Source organism: Eutrema salsugineum, unplaced genomic scaffold (genome assembly GCF_000478725.1).
Source record: "Eutrema salsugineum unplaced genomic scaffold, Eutsalg1_0 scaffold_22, whole genome shotgun sequence".
NCBI lineage: Eukaryota > Viridiplantae > Streptophyta > Magnoliopsida > Brassicales > Brassicaceae > Eutrema > Eutrema salsugineum.
Genome location: NW_006256812.1, coordinates 652522 through 670843, shown reverse-complemented (window position 1 = coordinate 670843; position 18322 = coordinate 652522). Strand labels below are relative to the sequence as shown.

The 18322-nt window shown below is 37.6% G+C and overlaps 4 protein-coding genes across 4 annotated transcripts; 2 read left to right on the top strand and 2 right to left on the bottom strand.

Annotated features, from left to right (window-relative positions):
* Positions 1-340: 340 nt before the first annotated feature.
* Positions 341-2963, bottom strand: LOC18015650 (carotenoid cleavage dioxygenase 7, chloroplastic). Its single transcript, XM_006397617.2, has 7 exons — positions 2183-2963; positions 1886-2014; positions 1672-1803; positions 1291-1563; positions 1055-1140; positions 599-922; positions 341-487 (listed from the first exon to the last, which is right to left on the bottom strand). The coding sequence occupies exons 1-7, from the start codon at positions 2946-2948 to the stop codon at positions 341-343; spliced, it is 1857 nt and encodes a 618-aa protein (XP_006397680.2). The 5' UTR covers positions 2949-2963.
* Positions 2964-6630: 3667 nt separating this feature from the next.
* On the bottom strand, positions 6631-7887 carry LOC18015649 (F-box protein At3g28330). Its single transcript, XM_024155088.1, has 3 exons — positions 7701-7887; positions 7390-7599; positions 6631-7304 (listed from the first exon to the last, which is right to left on the bottom strand). The coding sequence occupies exons 1-3, from the start codon at positions 7885-7887 to the stop codon at positions 6631-6633; spliced, it is 1071 nt and encodes a 356-aa protein (XP_024010856.1).
* Positions 7888-10034: 2147 nt separating this feature from the next.
* On the top strand, positions 10035-14690 carry LOC18015648 (probable helicase CHR10). The gene is made up of 17 exons (XM_024155011.1): positions 10035-10251; positions 10390-10397; positions 10480-10558; positions 10653-10804; positions 10897-11028; positions 11305-11485; positions 11603-11738; positions 11838-11955; positions 12051-12140; positions 12233-12340; positions 12423-12623; positions 12742-12867; positions 12939-13564; positions 13635-13780; positions 13873-14037; positions 14151-14265; positions 14354-14690. The coding sequence occupies exons 1-17, from the start codon at positions 10071-10073 to the stop codon at positions 14376-14378; spliced, it is 2589 nt and encodes an 862-aa protein (XP_024010779.1). The 5' UTR covers positions 10035-10070; the 3' UTR covers positions 14379-14690.
* On the top strand, positions 14607-18074 carry LOC18015647. Its single transcript, XM_006397614.2, has 9 exons — positions 14607-14763; positions 15377-15439; positions 15645-15771; positions 15973-16228; positions 16349-16477; positions 16591-16640; positions 16736-16833; positions 16914-17201; positions 17467-18074. The coding sequence occupies exons 1-9, from the start codon at positions 14728-14730 to the stop codon at positions 17938-17940; spliced, it is 1521 nt and encodes a 506-aa protein (XP_006397677.1). The 5' UTR covers positions 14607-14727; the 3' UTR covers positions 17941-18074.
* Positions 18075-18322: the final 248 nt, after the last annotated feature.

The window sequence follows — 18322 nt, the reverse complement described above, 5'->3', positions numbered from 1 at the left end:
TATTGAAAGTTCATCGTGTCTTCGTTTATTTATTTTCTGCCAAATTGTGTGCACTATGATCTGGAAGACATGTCGCACGAGCCATAGTTGAAGCTTTTCTTGCAGTATTTTCAATTGTTACAAACGGAGACGGTCGTCATGCGTGTGAAATATACATTTTTATTTACAATTTACAATTTTTTACACTATGGTACAATAACCATGGCTTCTTCTCGGGACAATTTGAACACTTTTTCTACTCCTAACAGATAAAATATAATAAAAGTAGCTGATTTTTACTATATATATATATATGTATATATATCAATCCAAATGAATCATAAAATCGTATCAACCAAATTCAATCATCGCTGGCCCATAAACCGTGAAAACCCATAGGAAACGTCAAATTCCTCGGAACTGCTAACCTCGCCACGACTGCATCGGATTCACCGATCTTCTTAGCATCCAAAATCACAAGGTAACATCTCTCCACCGAAACCGCGTACTATATATACATTAAAAAAAAAAGTATATAACAAATCGTATAAAAAAATATTCGTCACAGATGCATCTTATAATAACTAATAAATCGAAGTCTATATATACCTATACGTACCTCGACAACGATAATGTAACCATCGTCTTCATCTTCTTTGTTGGAGCTTATAGGGACAAACATGGGCTCACCAACGAATCTCCTAGCTCCGGTAGACCAAGTACGGACAATATTAGACTCTAAGTCCAACTTCACGACCATGTCGAAAGGGAAATGAGGAAGCTCACGTCGAGTTCCCGAAGAGGCTGCACAATACATATACTTGTTCTTTTCTCCGGACCAGGATGAGTTTATAACCGGAAAATCTGACGGCTTGTTCCAACCGTTTAAAGGCTCTACGTCACAGCTCTTGCAGTTTCCGGTTGCGTCCAAGGTCATAGATACCTACGTTAATTACTTTTGTTTACTTATCTCCACTTCGTATTTGTTTGAAAACATTAAAAAATCCTCACAGAATAATTTTGAGACGTACGTTTCGCAAGGAAAACATTTTCTTAGGCCATGTAAACTTAATACCTTAACTAGATGAGGAAGTAGTTTGTCGTCGCCACGGTTCAGATTCATAACAGAAGGATCCAGCTTGTTGCTTTGCCAATCGTATCCTGTAAGAAATCAAAGGAATTAATTATAAACAGCTCAATAGCTATCTTCCGAACACCTATGAAAACCCTAACGTTTGGAAGAAGTTATGTCGAAATCGTATATGAACTAATTAATAATTGCCGTGAGAGGTTTCTATTTTGATAACTTACCAAACATTTTCTGAAAATCAAACCACCGGTATGAGCAAGCAGAAGCTTGTATCTGAATCTTTAAATCGCCGTTATCCTCTCTAGTCTCATAAGCGTTTCCGGAGTGAATTAGCCATAACTGAGAAGACACTTGGACTGGTACTCTCCAGTCTCTACCTCCCATAGACTTCTCGGAAAATCTTGGGAGGAGATAAATCGGGGAACTCTCGTTGCTTGGGTTCAACGATAACGCTGATACCATCGGTGACATCCCACACATCGCCGCCATGGAACCTGCAGATAATATATATCCATATCAGATTCCTTGCAATGCATATGTATTATTGATCGATCGTGTAAATGATCTTGTAAGTAGTAACAGAAGTGAGTTAGTTTTATTACCAATTGGATCAAGCTTGACTCTGTTGGCAAACAGTATGTAGTGAGTATCTGTGAAGGCCCAATCATGAATCATCATATGATCATCGATCTTGAATTCTCTCGTTTGTATCATCTTGAATTCCGAATCGTACTCTGTACATAATCATTTTCCATTACTATAAATATTAAAAAAAAAAATTGTATAATTTATGTAATAAACTTGCAAATTATTTACCACAAAATGTGAAGTTGCTACGAGGTAAAAGCATATCTTCGGCGTTGCAAGTCACCGTCAAAAGTCTTTTTCTTCGATCGTCGATTTTGTAATGTGATAAGAACCGTTTCGGTGGCATCTTAAACACACCTACATAAAATAAAAATAAATTTAATTTATATAGTTTCGGAGGAGTATTACTTGATTAATTTTACGCCGCTGTCTGAATAATGGACTACATACTTTTTTTTGGTGTGAAATATAATGGACTACATCCTTTAATTAATTAACTTTACTTTTAAGGGAGTAAAACATTACCTTGAAGTATGGGTTTCAACAAATCTGCGGCTGTGTCCCATATATCATGACCAGGAAAATCTCTGTCGGAAGAATCATCATCATCGGAGCCGTTAATCGTAACGTTAAATCTCCCGACTGTATCCAACGATCCAGATTCAATCTCGTACGGCTCACCACCTTCCCATAAACAAAGCAAACGCCCAGCCCATTTCAAAACGCTTGTATTAGCCACGTTTTTCATCACTTTCGTGTTTCCAAATTTCTTCCCACCTTTCAAAACCGAGAACGGACCTCTATGAGTGAACCGCCACGTGTCAGTCACTGGATCGTGCTCTTCTTCTTTAGCTTCCGTCTTAACGTACTTCGCCGTGAACGTTGCTTTCCGTTTGTTGCCGTCGATGTGAAACGCACGGAGATAACCGTGACCGTCAAGTGGATGGACCGTTGACCCATGGTCGTCGGTAAATAGTCCTGGACCAGCCAAATAATATGTACCGGAAGGAAAATCAACCGGTATTGAGCCATTGATTGGTTTAATTACGACCGGTTCGATTGTCTCGGAACGCTGCGACACGAATAATGACTGGTAGTCACGAAAAGCCGATGACGTCGACTCGTCGTGGATGGTTCCGGTACGTCCTAGACCAGTTTCCGGTATAGATATTGATATGGCGGCGCGTGGCGGTGCAAGCGGTGGCGGAGCTTGGTGATGATGAATCGGTGGAGAATTAGCCGGTGGAAGAAATATTTTCGGCGGGATAGGTAGAGACATTTTGGTCAACATTTTTTGTAATATTGCAAATTATATAGTATATAGTTTTCTTTCATACACGCAAAGCATATGTTATATGTAGAGTTTCTATACCCAAACAAGAAAACAATTATATATGTAGAGCGAATAAAATGGATACGTGGCTCTGTGCATGTTCAGCAACTATGGTGGGGTAGAAAATGTTGGGTGATTTTGTGGAAGACATGAACAAATTAGTACATGAATAAAAAAATTCGAAAATGGCAGACATAGTACTAAGCCATGCTTTTTTCTTTTAATATACAAATTCGATTAGTGTGATTAGAACTTGGAAGTGAATATTATTGCGTCACACGACACATGTAATTAATAAAAATCCTTTTCGTTGTTGCTCATGAAACTTACAGAATTATAGCTAATATTCACTCAAAATATTGACTTATTTATGATGAGAAATACGTGTCTACTAACAGTATATATATTAGAAGAGTGAAGCAGACAACAAGAACCGAGAAGTGATCACCGACACTCAACTTGATCCTAATGATAGAGATGGATATTTTATGTTGTATATATGCAATTATGCATACAGCATACGTCTTGTGGATAATTTTGTTGTAATCAATTAATAAACTAATAGGAGATTTTTTTGTTGACAAGTAATAATAAATAGTTGTATAAAACCTCCACTAACATATTAATTTATTCTCTGCGTTGATCTCATTGGCTAAATCAAGTGATATTTGTTTTTTTTGTAACAAAACAAGTAATATTTGTTTAATGAAGCTCGAATCGACCCACTTTCGCTTACAATTAGATACTCTTGAGAGTGAAACATTATTAAATTAATAAAGGAACTCATTATGGGTTCGGGTTTCAACGTTAAAATCATAGAACCCTCATTCATATGTCTTCAATTTGGAGAACATTTATAGACAAGTCTTCGGAACAATGATCTTCAATAAACCATGTCAAACCATAGGGCGCCCATATTTTATAAATTATAAGTATATGCCATGGTATCAATTTAATTTACATGTTTAATGTTCAAACTTATGATTTATGAAATTAGATGGTTAAGGAGTAAGGAGTACTCGATAAATATGTGAAGTTCATTGTTTGGTCATCATGACAACTACAAGAATCATATTGAAAAGTTGCATGGGGTAGAATTGATTTCGTTCAAAAATCTTGTATTTCCGTTAGAGTTGTGGAATCTAATCTCTATAATACACTGTGTGATCTTATATAAAATCTCCGGCGTTACTACTGATTTTGTAACCAATTTATAATATAAAACTATGTTACTAGCTAGACGAAAGTTACTAATCCAAGACGTCCATATTATTGCATGCATAATGTTTTCAATCTTTTTTTTTTTTGATGGAGAAAGGGTTTAATGTTTCCAATCTTATAAATTCTAATGAGCATCATATTTAAATTCAAGGTGGCGTGAATAAAACAGTTTTACCCAATTAGTATGCTAAAATGTCGTATTTTTTTGGTACACGCAAAACTGACTTTCGGTGCATGAAATATGTGCGTTCTTGTTCAAAACATACGAATGCTTATCTGAAAAATATTTCAGCAATCAGAAATTGTGATTCAAGTCTTTATTTGAATACGTAAGTAGTACATAACAAGTTGATCAAGATTCTCATGAATGATCTCTCTACACATGAATCTATTTAAAGTCACATAAATATTAAGAAAATAAGTGCATAATTTACTTATGGTATACGGCAATAAAATGGATGTGTGATATGCGTTGAAACATAGAGATGGATCCTTCGTACCACAAAGACAAAGCACTCGAGGAGTTGAGAGTGAATGGAGGAGTAATGGTGGGAGATTAGTGCTAGCAACAATATTTAAATCGAAAAGAAATAGAGAATTATTATGATTATACGTTTGATTAAATGTTTAATATTTGAACATATATGGCAACGATGGAATTAAAGGTGATTGACATGGGTCCTATGTGTCTCAGTGTCTGCTCTCATCATCTGAGCCGTCGATGCCGAATCTGCTGACGTCATACATTCACAACCCACTTGTCTGTATTTTGGAAGTTTTGTGATTTATTTCCACAAATGGACTTTCATAGAATTATCTTAGTATTTCCCCATATGATATTTTTTCTCTGGTATAATAAATTCTCTCAGTATGATATCAGCACCCAAATGATGTGTTTAAGTAACAGACAACATCCGGCCAACAATGTCTCGGAGAATTTTTTTTTTCTGGACACATTATTGAGTTGAAATCTAATTAAGGTCAGAATCTAGAGTCAAGCTGTGCTACAAATTACCAAATGTATATATGTGATATATTTAGACTCCAATGAAGACCATCAGAACCAGATTTTGATGTCATTCTTTAGTAGGTCAAAATCCAAATGTCAATTACACATACAAAATGACCAAAAATAGTTGAAATCACAATATAAAAACTCGAACTTCAAGCATAATACTTATTGACGAATCCTCAAACCCGTTTCACCACTATGCCACTCTATATTAATTTTTCAATATTTTATTGGATTCTTTCATAACATTTCTTAGAATACAGGGATATATTTTCCCAGTTGACCAAACAATAAAGAGAGATATATTTTCCCAAAATAATTATAAAGTGGATATGTTTTGTAATATTTAAATAGAATTTATGGTTTTTCTTTATAAAATTTGGTTTTAGCTAAGAAAAAAGAGTTTATTGACAAACAAAAAATTGTTTGTTGAAAAAAATAAAAGTTGTATTTTGCAAAAGAAAGAAATTGGGGAAGAAAGTGAAAAAAGTGTGACACGACGTCGTTATATTGAGTTTCCTTGTAAGCCTCTTGGTTAATTTCCCGGTTTTCCAAAACCGGTCTCGTTCTCAGCCTGTGTGCCTCCAAGTCCTAGCGGCAAACCAGTTTACAATGAAAAAAGTCACAAGAGAGTTCACCATCTGTATGTATGTTTGATTCTAATTGCAGGAGACGAGGTACTGACATCGTTTTTGAAATGCTGTATTGATCTCTTTGTGATTTGAATTTATGTTAAGTCTAATCGAAGGATTGGGCAGATGGGATTGGGAAAGACTCTCCAGGCAATTTCTCTCCTGAGTTATTTGAAGTTTCATCAAGGGTTGCGAGGGCCATTTCGTGAGTCAAATGACATCTGCTTCTTACGTTTCCTAATTTCTCTGGTTAATACGTTCACTAAGACAAAATTCTGATATGTCACATCACATGGCAGTAGTGCTGTGTCCCTTAAGCGTAACGGATGGTTGGGTGTCAGAGATCAATACTTCAATAGGTTCACTCCAAGTGTGAATCTTGTTTCCAGGTTGTGTTCCCGAGCTTTGGGGAACGTTACCTCTCGACCTTGCTTTTCCAGTCGATTCGAGAAGAGTGCGAGTAAATGCAGCCTGAGCTTTGAATTTCCTCTGTGATTTCTTGGCCAACAAGGAACCTCTTCTTTGATTTCTTGCTGATTGTTACTCCTAATTGGCGTCTATGTAGGAATCTCTACGTCTACTGTATATTTGCATTGTGCAGCGGAATTGGTGTTTATTAATAAATGCATAAGAGGTACGAGAAAATAAAACAGGTCTACTGATAGTTTGATAATACCAATAACTACATTTCTGCCAAAATGTTAGGTCATCGTTAATCAAGCAAATACTGAAAATAAAGCAAAACGATCCTAAAACTTGTTCCTTGCATAAGAAACTAACAATAACTAGGCAAAGTGTGGACTTGGTCAAGACGGTGGGGAAGGAGGGATCCGATGCAGCCAGCGCGGGAGAACAAAGGGGGTATAGTAACTATGAAGACCTGGTATGACCGTGTGTCCCACTCTCCAGCAAAACTCAGAAAGCGACCGTCGCTACCACGTTCCAAGTAGTTGTGAAGCCCAGACTTGCCTCCTTTGTGCAAGTTAGTAGTAAATGCCAAACAGGAATAATTCAAATAACTCTGGAGGTACACTGTATTAGCATCAAAAGGGTTTGTTGCCAGAGGAAAGTAATCAAACGGGGAATTAGTACAATCCAGAGATATCTCATTAAGTAATTGCCACTCCCAGGTTTTAAGCCTCCACACACGTAAGTGAAGCTCCAAACTTGCATCATCATCATTCCTGTCTGCATTCATATAAATAACAAACCCTTGAGAGGCTGTGCAAGCTCTTCTGAAAAGGGGTTCTTTAATTTCTGAGTCGGGGAAAAGTAAAACTCGGACTTGATCAGCTTCGGCGTAGAAATCATGTGAGACAACAACATCTACTTCTGTAAAGTCCTTGTTTAATAAGCTGTAGTAAAGCTTTCCGTTCAAGCAAACGGGATCCAAGTGAACAAGACGGCGCAGAGGAAGAGGGGAATGGATAGTTTCGAAACTCCACGAGCCTGTCTCAGATGAATGCACGAGTAAATCTCGGCCGGTTAATTTACGCCGCCGTGTGCCGTGTTCTCATCAGAACAACTTTGTAACCTAAAACGACGCCGTTTTCAATCCGGGTAGCGAGTCCAGAAGGGCTAAAAGATTGCACAACCCTAGGCTGAGGAGGGATTTCAATACATTCTCGTGAAATCGGATTAGCCACATAGTAGGAGGTTAGATCTCGGCCTTCTAAAGGTTCCAATTTGATCAGAATCAATCCGACATCGGTGTAAGTCACGACACTAACCCTCTTAGAGACCCCTGGATCTCGAATGTGTCGTTTATAAAAGACCAAGTGTAAGAGCCCAAAGATCGTGCAAGTCCCCAAATCTCGCATCCGTAGTGAGCCATGACTTCGTTACCACTTTCCCTGCACATGAGCGACCACGAAGAATGCGAGTTCTGATGGTGAGAAAGGAAAAGCTCGCGGAGAAACGGAGATTCCACCATTGCTTTCCATTCCTTGCAAACCAACTTGGAACTTTTCATGCTCTTAAGCGGTAATCTCGCAAGTATAGTTGCCCTCAGATCCTCCGGCAATGAATTCATCATCATCATCACCTTGTTTTTACTCTACTCTGTTGTTCGTCTAGAAAATTTGAGATTTCTCAGATTTTTTCTCTTTGTTTATGCTATATATATATATATATATATATATATATATATTGGTGGTACAATTAACAAAAACATTCAGCCCATAAAGTTTTGTTTCATAACGAAAGCCCAACAGGGCTAAAAAGAGATTTTTTTTTGTTGACAACCAATACTTGTATAAAACCTCCACTAACATATTAATTTATTCTCTGCGGTGATCTTATTGGCTAAATCAAGTGATATTTGTTTTTTTTTTTTTTGTAACAAAACAAGTAATATTTGTTTTAATGAAGCTTCGAATCGACCCACTTTCGCTTACAATTAGATACTCTTGAGAGTGAAACATTATTAAATTAATAAAGGAACTCATTATGGGTTTGGGTTTCAACGTTAAAATCATAGAACCCTCATTTATATGTCTTCAATTTGGAGAACATTTATAGACAAGTCTTCGGAACAATGATCTTCAATAAACCATGTCAAACCATAGGGCGCAAATATTTTATAAATTACAAGTATATGCCATCCATGGTATCAATTTAATCTACATGTTTAATGTTCAATCTTATGATTTTATGAAATTAGCTGGTTAAGGAGTAAGGACTTGATATATATGTGGAGTTGATCGTTGTTTGGTCATGACAACTACAAAAAATCATATTGAAAAGTTGCATGGGGTAAAATTGATTTCGCTCAAAAATCTTGTATTTCCGTTAGAGTTGTGGAATCTAATCTCTATAATACACTGTGTGATCCTATATAAAATCTCCGGCGTTACTACTGATTTTGTAATAACCAATTTATAATGTAAAAACTATGTTACTAGAGGAAAGACACTAATCAATGACGTCTAGATTGTTTCATGTATAATGTTTTCAATCTTTTTTTTTTGTTTGAGAAAGGGTTTAATGTTTCCAACCTTATAACTTCTAATTAACATATTAAAATTTAAGGTGGCGTGAATAAAAGAGTTTTCCCAATTAGTATGTTAAAATGTCGTATTTCTTGGGTACACGCAAAACCGACTTTCAGTGCGATCAAACGATGATATAATGACCAAAGAACAACATAAAATATGTGCGTTCTTGATCAAAACAGACGAATATTATGAAAATAATTCAGAAATTAGAAACTGTGATTCAAGTCTTTTGTTTGAATACGTAACTAGTACAATGAAAAATTGATCAATATTCTCATGAATGATCTCTCTATACATGAATCCATTTTTAATCACATAAATATTAAGAGAAATTTGAATATGTGCATATGTTACTTATGGTATACGGCAATAAAATGGATGTATGATACGCGTTGAAACATAGAGATGGATCCGTCATACCACAAAGACAAAGCACTCGAGGAGTTGAGAGTGAATGGAGGAGTAATGGTGGGAGATTAGTGCTAGCAACAATATTTAAATCGAAAAGAATTAGAGAATTTATTTATGATTATAGGTTTGATTAAATGTTTAATATTTGAACATATATGGCAACGATGGAATTAAAGGTGATTGACATGGGTCCTATGTGTCTGCTCTCATCATTTGAGCCGTCGATGCCGAATCTGCTGACGTCATACATTCACAACTCACTTGTCTGTATTTTGGAAGCTTTGTGATTTATTTCCACAAATGGACTTTCGTAGAATTATCTTAGTATTTCCACATATGATATTTTTCTTTGGTATAATAAATTTTCCCAATATGATGATAGCACCCAAATGATGTGTTTAAGTAACATACAACATCCGGCCAAGTATGTCTCGGAGAATCTTTTTTTCTGGACAAATTATTGAGTTGAAATTTAGGGTCAGAATTAGAGTCAAATTGTGCTACAAATTACCAAATGTATGTGATAAATTTAGACTCCAATGAAGACCAACTTCAGAACCAGATTTTGATGTCATTGAAAAATAAAAGTTGTATTTTGCAAAAGAAATTGGGGGAACGAAAGTGAAAAAATAAAGAAACTAGGAAACGACGTCGTAATATCGAGTTTACTTTTCAGCCTTTTGGTTAATTTCCCGGTTTTCCAGAACCGGTCCTCAGCCTGGTGCCTCCAAGTCCAAGCGGCAAACCAGTTTAATGAAAAAGTCACAAAGAGAGTTCACCGCCAAAATTCCTTTACACTTTGTCGACGATGGAGTACGAACGGCGACTTGAAGCGGCGGCCAAAGTCATACTCGCAGAGGATTCAAAAGCAAGCCACGCGCCTCCGGATTTCAGAGCATTCGGGGTCACGGCGACTCTAAAGCCTCACCAAGTCGAAGGAGTCTCTTGGCTTATTCAGAAATATCTTCTCGGCGTCAATGTCGTTCTCGGTAGGTCTTCGATTTTGGGTGCTTCTTCGTGGAATTTTAGGATACGGCGATACAAATCGGGAAGTCAAAGTAAACTATTCGATCAGTTTTTTTTTGGTTTGTTCTTCTGATTTCATGTATGTTTGATTCTAATTGTAGGAGACGAGGTACTGCCATCGTTTTTGAAATGCTGTATTGGTCTCTTTGTGATTTGAATTCATGTTAAGTCTAATCGAAAGGATTGGGCAGATGGGATTGGGAAAGACTCTCCAGGCAATTTCTTTCCTGAGTTATTTGAAGTTTCATCAAGGGTTGCGAGGGCCATTTCGTGAGTCAAATGACATCTGCTTCTTACGTTTCCTAATTTCTCTGGTTAATACGTTCACTAAGACAAAATTCTGATATGTCACATCACATGGCAGTGGTGCTGTGTCCCTTAAGCGTAACGGATGGTTGGGTGTCAGAGATCAATAGGTTCACTCCAAAACTTGATGTTCTTAGATATGTTGGTGATAAGGATTGCCGTCGGAATTTGCGTAAGTCCATGTATGATCATGTCAAGAAGAGCTCCAAGGTGAGTTTTAAGTACTAAGTCATTGAAATAGCATATAGTGTGAGTAAAAAATGTCTTTCTCAAGAACTTGGGTTCTTTGTATTTTTTTTCAGGGATCTTTATTACCCTTCGATGTGTTGTTGACAACATATGATATAGCATTGGTGGATCAGGACTTTCTTTCTCAGATTCCGTGGCAGTATGCTATAATTGATGAAGCTCAAAGACTCAAGAATCCCAACAGTGTAAGGTTATTTTATGCCTCACTAGACAAATTCAATGAGTTGTGAACGGAATGATAGATTATTGGTTGCTAGATATTGTACGAATTCAAAAGTAACTTCCACTCACTTCACTCATCTCTTTGCTGTGCTAGCCATTTATATGGATTTATTATACCTTGATAGAAACCATATCTTTAGTCTTATATCGTTAAAACTCGTTTAGTTGTACGCAACCTGGCTTTAGGAACATTTGATTATGTCACAGGTTATCTAAGAAAAACGTTGGTTATGTCACAGGTTCTGTACAATGTCTTACTTGAACAATTTCTCATTCCACGGCGTCTCTTGATTACTGGCACACCTATTCAGAACAATCTTACCGAACTTTGGGCTCTTATGCATTTTTGCATGCCATTAGTTTTTGGGACTCTAGACCAGTTCCTTTTCGCATTCAAAGAGACTCGGGAGTTTTTATCAGGTTCGCTTGCTCTAGCCATTTAGTGCTCTGCGCTCTCTAGCATTTCTGAGTTGATATTCATTCAGAAGATGTAAAGCGGATCAACTAACATATGCATTCCCTCCGTTGTCAAAACAGGTCTTGATGCGTCAAATGTCAAGGAAACATATAAGAGTTTGAAGTTTATCTTAGGTGCCTTTATGCTACGGCGTACAAAATCTTTGCTGATTGAGTCTGGGAATCTGGTGCTGCCACCTCTCACGGAGCTAACTGTGTAAAGTCTTGTACTTTTGGTTAATCCTTTCCAGTAAAAGTATTTGCAGGTGCTCTATTTATATCTTATTGTTCTGTCTTTTTTTTTTAATCATGATAGAATGGTTCCGCTCGTCAGTCTTCAAAAGAAAATATATACCTCAATACTGAGGAAAGAGCTTCCAGGGCTTCTTGCGCTGTCTTCTGGATCATCCACTCATACGTCTTTGCAAAATATTGTGAGTTAGTTTTTCATGTTTATATCAAGCGGCTTAACGTATTACATAAAATGCCCATTTTTTATATTTACTTCTCCGTTTGTTTACTTGAGCAGGTGATACAACTCAGAAAAGCATGTAGCCATCCTTACTTATTTCCAGGTATTGAACCGGAACCTTTTGAAGAGGGCGAACACCTTGTTCAGGTATTCCAAAAGTTTTCTAACTATCCAAACAATCCTCACTATATGTTTCCATTGAATAAATGTTCTGCTCACTAACAATTGCATTCTGACAGGCGAGTGGTAAGCTTTTAGTTTTGGATCAACTGCTCAAGAGGCTCCATGATATTGGACATCGTGTCCTCCTATTTTCCCAAATGACCTCTACACTTGACATTTTGCAGGTTTCGTCATAGAGCTATTTTATATTCTGTAACGTCTGTGCAGCATAGATTTACAATGATATGTAGCTTTTACCAAATACAGGATTTTATGGAGCTTCGTAGATATTCTTATGAGCGTCTTGATGGATCAGTACGGGCTGAAGAACGTTTTGCTGCCATAAAGAGTTTCAGTACGAAAACAGAAAGAGGATTGGATTCTGAAGCTGATGCAAGCGATGCCTTTGTTTTCATGATCTCAACGAGAGCAGGGGGAGTCGGTTTGAATCTTGTTGCTGCTGACACTGTTCGTCATTTCTGGCCTTTTTTTCCTAATTATTTCTTGCGGAAACGGAATATATCGACGAAAGAACAATGTGTATGAATAGCGTCTAGTGCTTATTGGAGTGTTTTCTAATATGCAGGTTATATTCTATGAACAAGATTGGAACCCGCAGGTGGATAAGCAAGCTTTGCAACGAGCTCATCGGATTGGACAAATCAGCCATGTGCTGTCTATAAATCTCGTTACTGAATATACCGTGGAAGAGGTCTGTCGTAGTGTTTCCAATCATAACGTCACCACAATGTTTTATCAAAATCTAAATGCGTGTCTATTCAGGTTATTTTGAGGAGGGCAGAGAGGAAGTTGCAGCTTAGTCATAATGTTGTAGGAGATACCATGGAAGAGAAAGAGGAAGATCGTGGTGATTTGCGGTCTCTAGTGTTTGGTTTACAAAGGTTTGATCCTGGGGAGATTCACGATGAAGAATCTGATAACCTGAAAATGGTAGAAATAAGTTCTCTTGCTGAGAAAGTTGTTGCAATTCGTCAAAACATTGAACCAGATAAGGAAGCAAGAAAGTTTGAAATGAATTCGAGTGACACTCTGAGAGGAAATTCGTCATCAGCAGATCTAAATTCCGAGCTTGATGAAGCTTCTTACCTTTCATGGGTTGAGAAATTGAAGGAAGCATCACGATCAAGCAAGGATGAAAAATTTATGGAGTTGGGAAACAGAAAGAATGTATCCGAGGAAAGACATCTGAGAGTTGAGGCTGCCAGGAAAAAGGCAGAAGAGAAGAAGTTAGCCACTTGGGAAGCACATGGTTATCAGTCTTTGTCTGTGGAAGAGCCAATTATTCCTGATGACGTTGACTCTAGTTCAGATGCAGGATCTGTTCACTTTGTTTATGGAGACTGCACGCATCCATCAACTGTCCCTCATGAGCCAGCAATCATATTCAGGTCAACTTTATTATACTAAAAACCCAAATCTCAACTAGCTCTGAAACTTCCAAATATTGATTTATGGCAGCTGTGTTGATGACTCTGGAAACTGGGGACGTGGCGGAATGTTTGATGCTCTGTCAAAGCTTTCGAATATCGTACCTGATGCATATCACAGAGCATCTGAATTCAAAGACCTTCATCTTGGAGACCTCCATCTTATTAAAGTTGATGGTTTGTAACTTTTTGTCTTCCATTTTCATTCCGGGTTTTTTCTAAAAAACTCATTCAGTTCTCATCCTTCTCTTTTATTTTCTGTTGTGCAGACAATGATGACCAAGAAAACGCTGAAGAAAGCAAACCTCTTTGGGTGGCACTTGCAGTTGCACAATCTTACAAACCGAGGCGTAAAGTTCCTCGTAGTAGCATTTCAATTCCAGACCTTGAATGTTGCTTGGCCAAAGCTTCATTCTCTGCTTCTCAGAAATCAGGTATAAAAACGTCGTTGCTTTCTTCAGCTCTTTGCCTTTCTTCCAAAAAACTGTTCTCAAAGAGCTTAACGTTTTTTTTTTTTTTCATTCTGGTGATATCCTCTTTTCAAAAGCTTCACTTCACATGCCACGTATTGGTTACCGAGACGGATCAGACCGATCTCAATGGTACACTGTTGAGCGTCTTCTTCGCAAATACTCCTCCATCTTTGCCGTGGAAATATTTGTGTAAGTTCTGTATATATTTCGTCGTCGTCCTCTATTGGAAAAATCCAAAATCACACTCATCACCGACATTTTTATTGCCTTCTTGCAGGTACTATTACCGTCGATCTACCTGATGCCCTGAGCTCAAATCTCCACTCCGTGTGCTATTTACTGTGTAAAAAATAAAAATGCACAAGATAGTATCGTTTTTTGTTGTAATATAGTTGAGCCAGTAGGCCCATTCTATCGGCCCATATAGATATATAATTAAAACAGAGCCTAATCTTCTTATATTCGTCGACTCGTTTCATCTTGATCTCTAAGCCAGTACACGTGTTGCGTCGACACTGCGTGTTGTTCCACGCTCGTCAAATTATTTGTGCCTGCGGTTATAAATTGCCTTTTTTTTAATCGATTAACCAAGCTTCTTTTCCCAGCGGGTTAGGAAATGATCCGAACCATTGAAGGTGGCTCGCTGTGCATATGTTTCGTTTTGATCCAACATTCCTAAAGCTCCAGGTACTTTTCTTGCTTCCTTAATTCTGATTTTTGAATTTTTAGCTGTTTCTTCTTCCGAATCGGTTCTTTGCAAATTGTTGGCTATTTTTTGGATTTTTAGTTTGGATCCGGTCATCAATCTTGTTGTTTATTTGCCATCGATGAAGAATTTAGGGTTTGGCGTTGATGGAAAACTTGAGCATCTATTTTTCACTTGCATGTTCTCAATTCCTAATGTTGCTGCCCGTTTTTTATCCAGAATCGAGACTCTTCCCGCTGGATTTCTATCGTTCACGTTTTGTTATATTTATTTTGTAATTTCGTCCGGGTTTGGTATTTTGATGTTAAGAGTTACCTTCGAGAATCAACTTAAGTCGGTGTTTGCTTTTTGTTGTTCTCCATTTTTAAAAAAATTACATTTGCGGTTGGAAGATGGATGCTGATTTAGGTATCTAAGTTTTGAAACTGGTTATCTGGGAAAACAGTCAGAGGATTAGTCTTTGAAATTCGTTTTTAGTTGTTGTTCATTGGCAGGAGTATAGGAAGAACTTCAGTTGTTTTCCAGAAATAGAAATTTGGTCTGGAAAATACATGTGTAGCTTTTATCTAATTCTGTGTTTGTGTATGCTATTAGAAATTGATCAGAATGGGAGAAGCCGGTCAATCCAGAGAGGGAGAATCTATCACGCCTCTAGTTGTAAGTAATGTGGCCTGATGACTTCCTTTTCTTATTTTTTAGATATAATTTCCAGACCCATACTTGCTCTATGCTTATCTTAATGGGATTCTATTTGGAGTCAACTTACCGTTTTCTTGGTAGTAATGTATTTTTGTATAGAAGGTATTGGTTCTCGACGCATGAGACTGCCTTACTAACAGCACTAATTTCTTTTTGAGGACAGGGGGGTAAAACTGGTGACAATGTGGCTGCACCACAGCTGTTTAATTCCTTGCCAGCTCTTAATGAAGCTGCTTCATATATAAACCAAGCAACGTCTTATTTGGGGAGCTGTTTTTCTGATTATTCAGGTACCCTTTCTTTCTCTCTGTTGATGTGATGCTCAGCTTGCAATTCCGCGTTCATCTACTATATTTTATAATGGATAAATTATTGGCTTAGCAGATATTATATAGCTTTAGGATCTCATTTCTTTCACTACATAGCAACCTCGTCACCATACCATAATACAGGCTTTCGCTTAGACTCTGTTCTTCCATTGTTTTTTTCAGTAGAATATGGTGGTAAGGATTCATGTAATGCTATTTCCCACCCCCATGAGTTGATACGATCGACATCAGGAGTTGACGGGAATTCCCCAGTAAGTGTATGCATTTCTCCTGGTGAAAGGTGCTCAACTTCTTCAGAGGCATCTACGTCTACAGCCAACAGCCCATCAAGGGAATCTACAGAGACTCTGTCACAGGCAACTAATGCAATTGTGACATCGAATCGTTTAGGTTTAAACGGTATTTCTATATTTCAAGGGTATGTATTCTTTGTATGACTGATACAATTTCCCCATACTACAAAGAGAAATGAAAAATGCTAATACTATGAAAATGTGAAACTGAAGCATTAGAATAATCTCTGTACACTACTTATCAGGCTCATTGAACGCGCAAGGAGGACTGTCCGTGGCTCGGCAGATGACATAGGATGGTTACAGCGCGACCCGGAGATGCCTCCTGTTGAAGATGGAACTGATAGATTCAATAAAATTCTGGATGACATCGGGTATGGATTGGTTGTAGTTGCATGCTTTATGTACTTGGGTCTTTGTAATATGCTGTTTTACATCCTTATTTTACTGAATGGCTGCGTTGATCTGTTTTTTTTTTCATTTCCAGGCATGGTGTTCACAGGCTTCCAAATACAGTGGTGTACTTGTTGGTTCCAGGTAGCACTTCTTATTCCTACCTGCCAGCCACTTAGACTATATTACTGTATTGTTTTAGGACTCATAGAATTTGGTTTTAAAAACGAAATCTTCAGGTCTTTTCAGTAATCATGGACCTCTATATTTTGTGGATACAAAAACGAAATTCTCAAAGATGGGTTTGGCCTGTCATATTGCGAAGATTCACAGTGAGGTAATTATAACTAACTCAAATTAATTCAGTTACGTTTGGTATATAGCATACTGATGGACGGAAAAATGTTTATATATTAGTCTTCGGTTGAGAAAAATGCGAGAGAGATAAAGGAATACATAGAGGAACTCTGTTGGGGATCTAATAAAAAGGTTCTGCTCCTTGGGCATAGCAAAGGAGGTATAGATGCAGCTGCTGCTTTGTCTCTATACTGGCCTGATCTAAAGGATAAGGTCGCTGGGTTGGTATTGGCACAAAGTCCATATGGTGGAAGCCCAATAGCTACAGATATCCTCCGTGAAGGACAACTTGGAGATTATGTCAATTTGAGAAAGCTCATGGAGATTCTGATATCCAAAGTTATAAAGGTTTGCAACAACTCTTTTCTTGATCTACCAAAATTATATCAGATGCACGAAACCGTTCTCTTGTTAAGTAGAATTGAACTGGCAAATGTTCTGAAATGATATTTTCCGATAAGTAATATCCCGATTGTCATTTAGTAGTAGAGTTTTAGTATTAGTAACTAAAAATTTGCGGAGATAAGTATTTTAGTCATATAGATTTGATCCGGTGCTATGGGTAAACTTATTTGTTTCTCTAACGTGTTGGTCTCCTTTAAACCTTGTGAAGGGTGATATTCAAGCTTTGGAAGATTTAACATACGAAAGAAGAAAAGAGTTCTTGAAGAATCACCCGCTTCCCCGAGAACTCCCCACGGTTTCATTCCGCACAGAAGCGAGCATAAGCCCAGCGGTTCTGGCCACTTTATCACACGTGGCGCACGCTGAACTACCTCTCACAAACCAAGCCACAAAACTCCCAGTGGTAATGCCACTCGGTGCTGCAATGGCTGCTTGCGCTCAGCTGCTTCAAGTCAGATACGGTGAAAAGAGTGATGGGCTCGTGACTTGCTGCGACGCAGAGGTTCCTGGTTCCGTGGTGGTTAGACCCAAGCGTAAACTAGACCATGCCTGGATGGTTTACTCTTCCTTGAACGAGGTTCCTTTAGAAGCCGATGCTGCTCAAGTTTGCGAAGCTCTCTTGACTTTGCTTGTTCAAGTTGAGGAAGAGAAGCAACGTAAAATGGCCTCGAAAAACGATTGATATAACAACGTTCTTCCAACACTCAAAAACAAGATGATGATATTTCTACTTTCGTCTTGATACTTAAAATTGTTTTCTTTTATAAGACTACTGTAATTTGGTTTTTTTGAATCATCCATCTACAGTTCACACTATTGTATGCCTTTGTTTTTTTTTTTTTTCTTTCATTGTTGATCATTAAAATTCTACGATTTGTTTTGTAGTTGTCATGATCTAAATTGAGTAATTGATTAACGATATGAGAGCTTCATAAAAACAAAAAATTGTGCGAATTCCGCAAACGGGACGAGATAGTTTCAGTTTCATATCCCGCAAGAGGTATTTGATTCCCAAATTACCCCTCAGATGTTCACATATTACGCCACCGTACTTGAATTAACTT

Coding starts and splice junctions, on each gene's coding strand:
- LOC18015649 (XM_024155088.1), bottom strand. CDS start 7,887: ATGAATTCATTGCCGGAGGATCTGAGGGCAACTATACTTGCGAGATTA. Junction 7,600..7,700: donor GCTCATGTGCAGGGAAAGTG/GTAACGAAGTCA, acceptor TTCGAGATCCAG/GGGTCTCTAAGAGGGTTAGT. Junction 7,305..7,389: donor TGAAAACGGCGTCGTTTTAG/GTTACAAAGTTG, acceptor CATCTGAGACAG/GCTCGTGGAGTTTCGAAACT.
- LOC18015648 (XM_024155011.1), top strand. CDS start 10,071: ATGGAGTACGAACGGCGACTTGAAGCGGCGGCCAAAGTCATACTCGCA. Junction 11,029..11,304: donor GACTCAAGAATCCCAACAGT/GTAAGGTTATTT, acceptor GTTATGTCACAG/GTTCTGTACAATGTCTTACT. Junction 14,038..14,150: donor CTCTGCTTCTCAGAAATCAG/GTATAAAAACGT, acceptor TCTTTTCAAAAG/CTTCACTTCACATGCCACGT.
- LOC18015650 (XM_006397617.2), bottom strand. CDS start 2,948: ATGTTGACCAAAATGTCTCTACCTATCCCGCCGAAAATATTTCTTCCA. Junction 923..1,054: donor TACTTCCTCATCTAGTTAAG/GTATTAAGTTTA, acceptor TAATTAACGTAG/GTATCTATGACCTTGGACGC. Junction 488..598: donor GTTACATTATCGTTGTCGAG/GTACGTATAGGT, acceptor ATGTATATATAG/TACGCGGTTTCGGTGGAGAG.
- LOC18015647 (XM_006397614.2), top strand. CDS start 14,728: ATGTTTCGTTTTGATCCAACATTCCTAAAGCTCCAG. Junction 14,764..15,376: donor CAACATTCCTAAAGCTCCAG/GTACTTTTCTTG, acceptor GTATGCTATTAG/AAATTGATCAGAATGGGAGA. Junction 17,202..17,466: donor TGATATCCAAAGTTATAAAG/GTTTGCAACAAC, acceptor AACCTTGTGAAG/GGTGATATTCAAGCTTTGGA.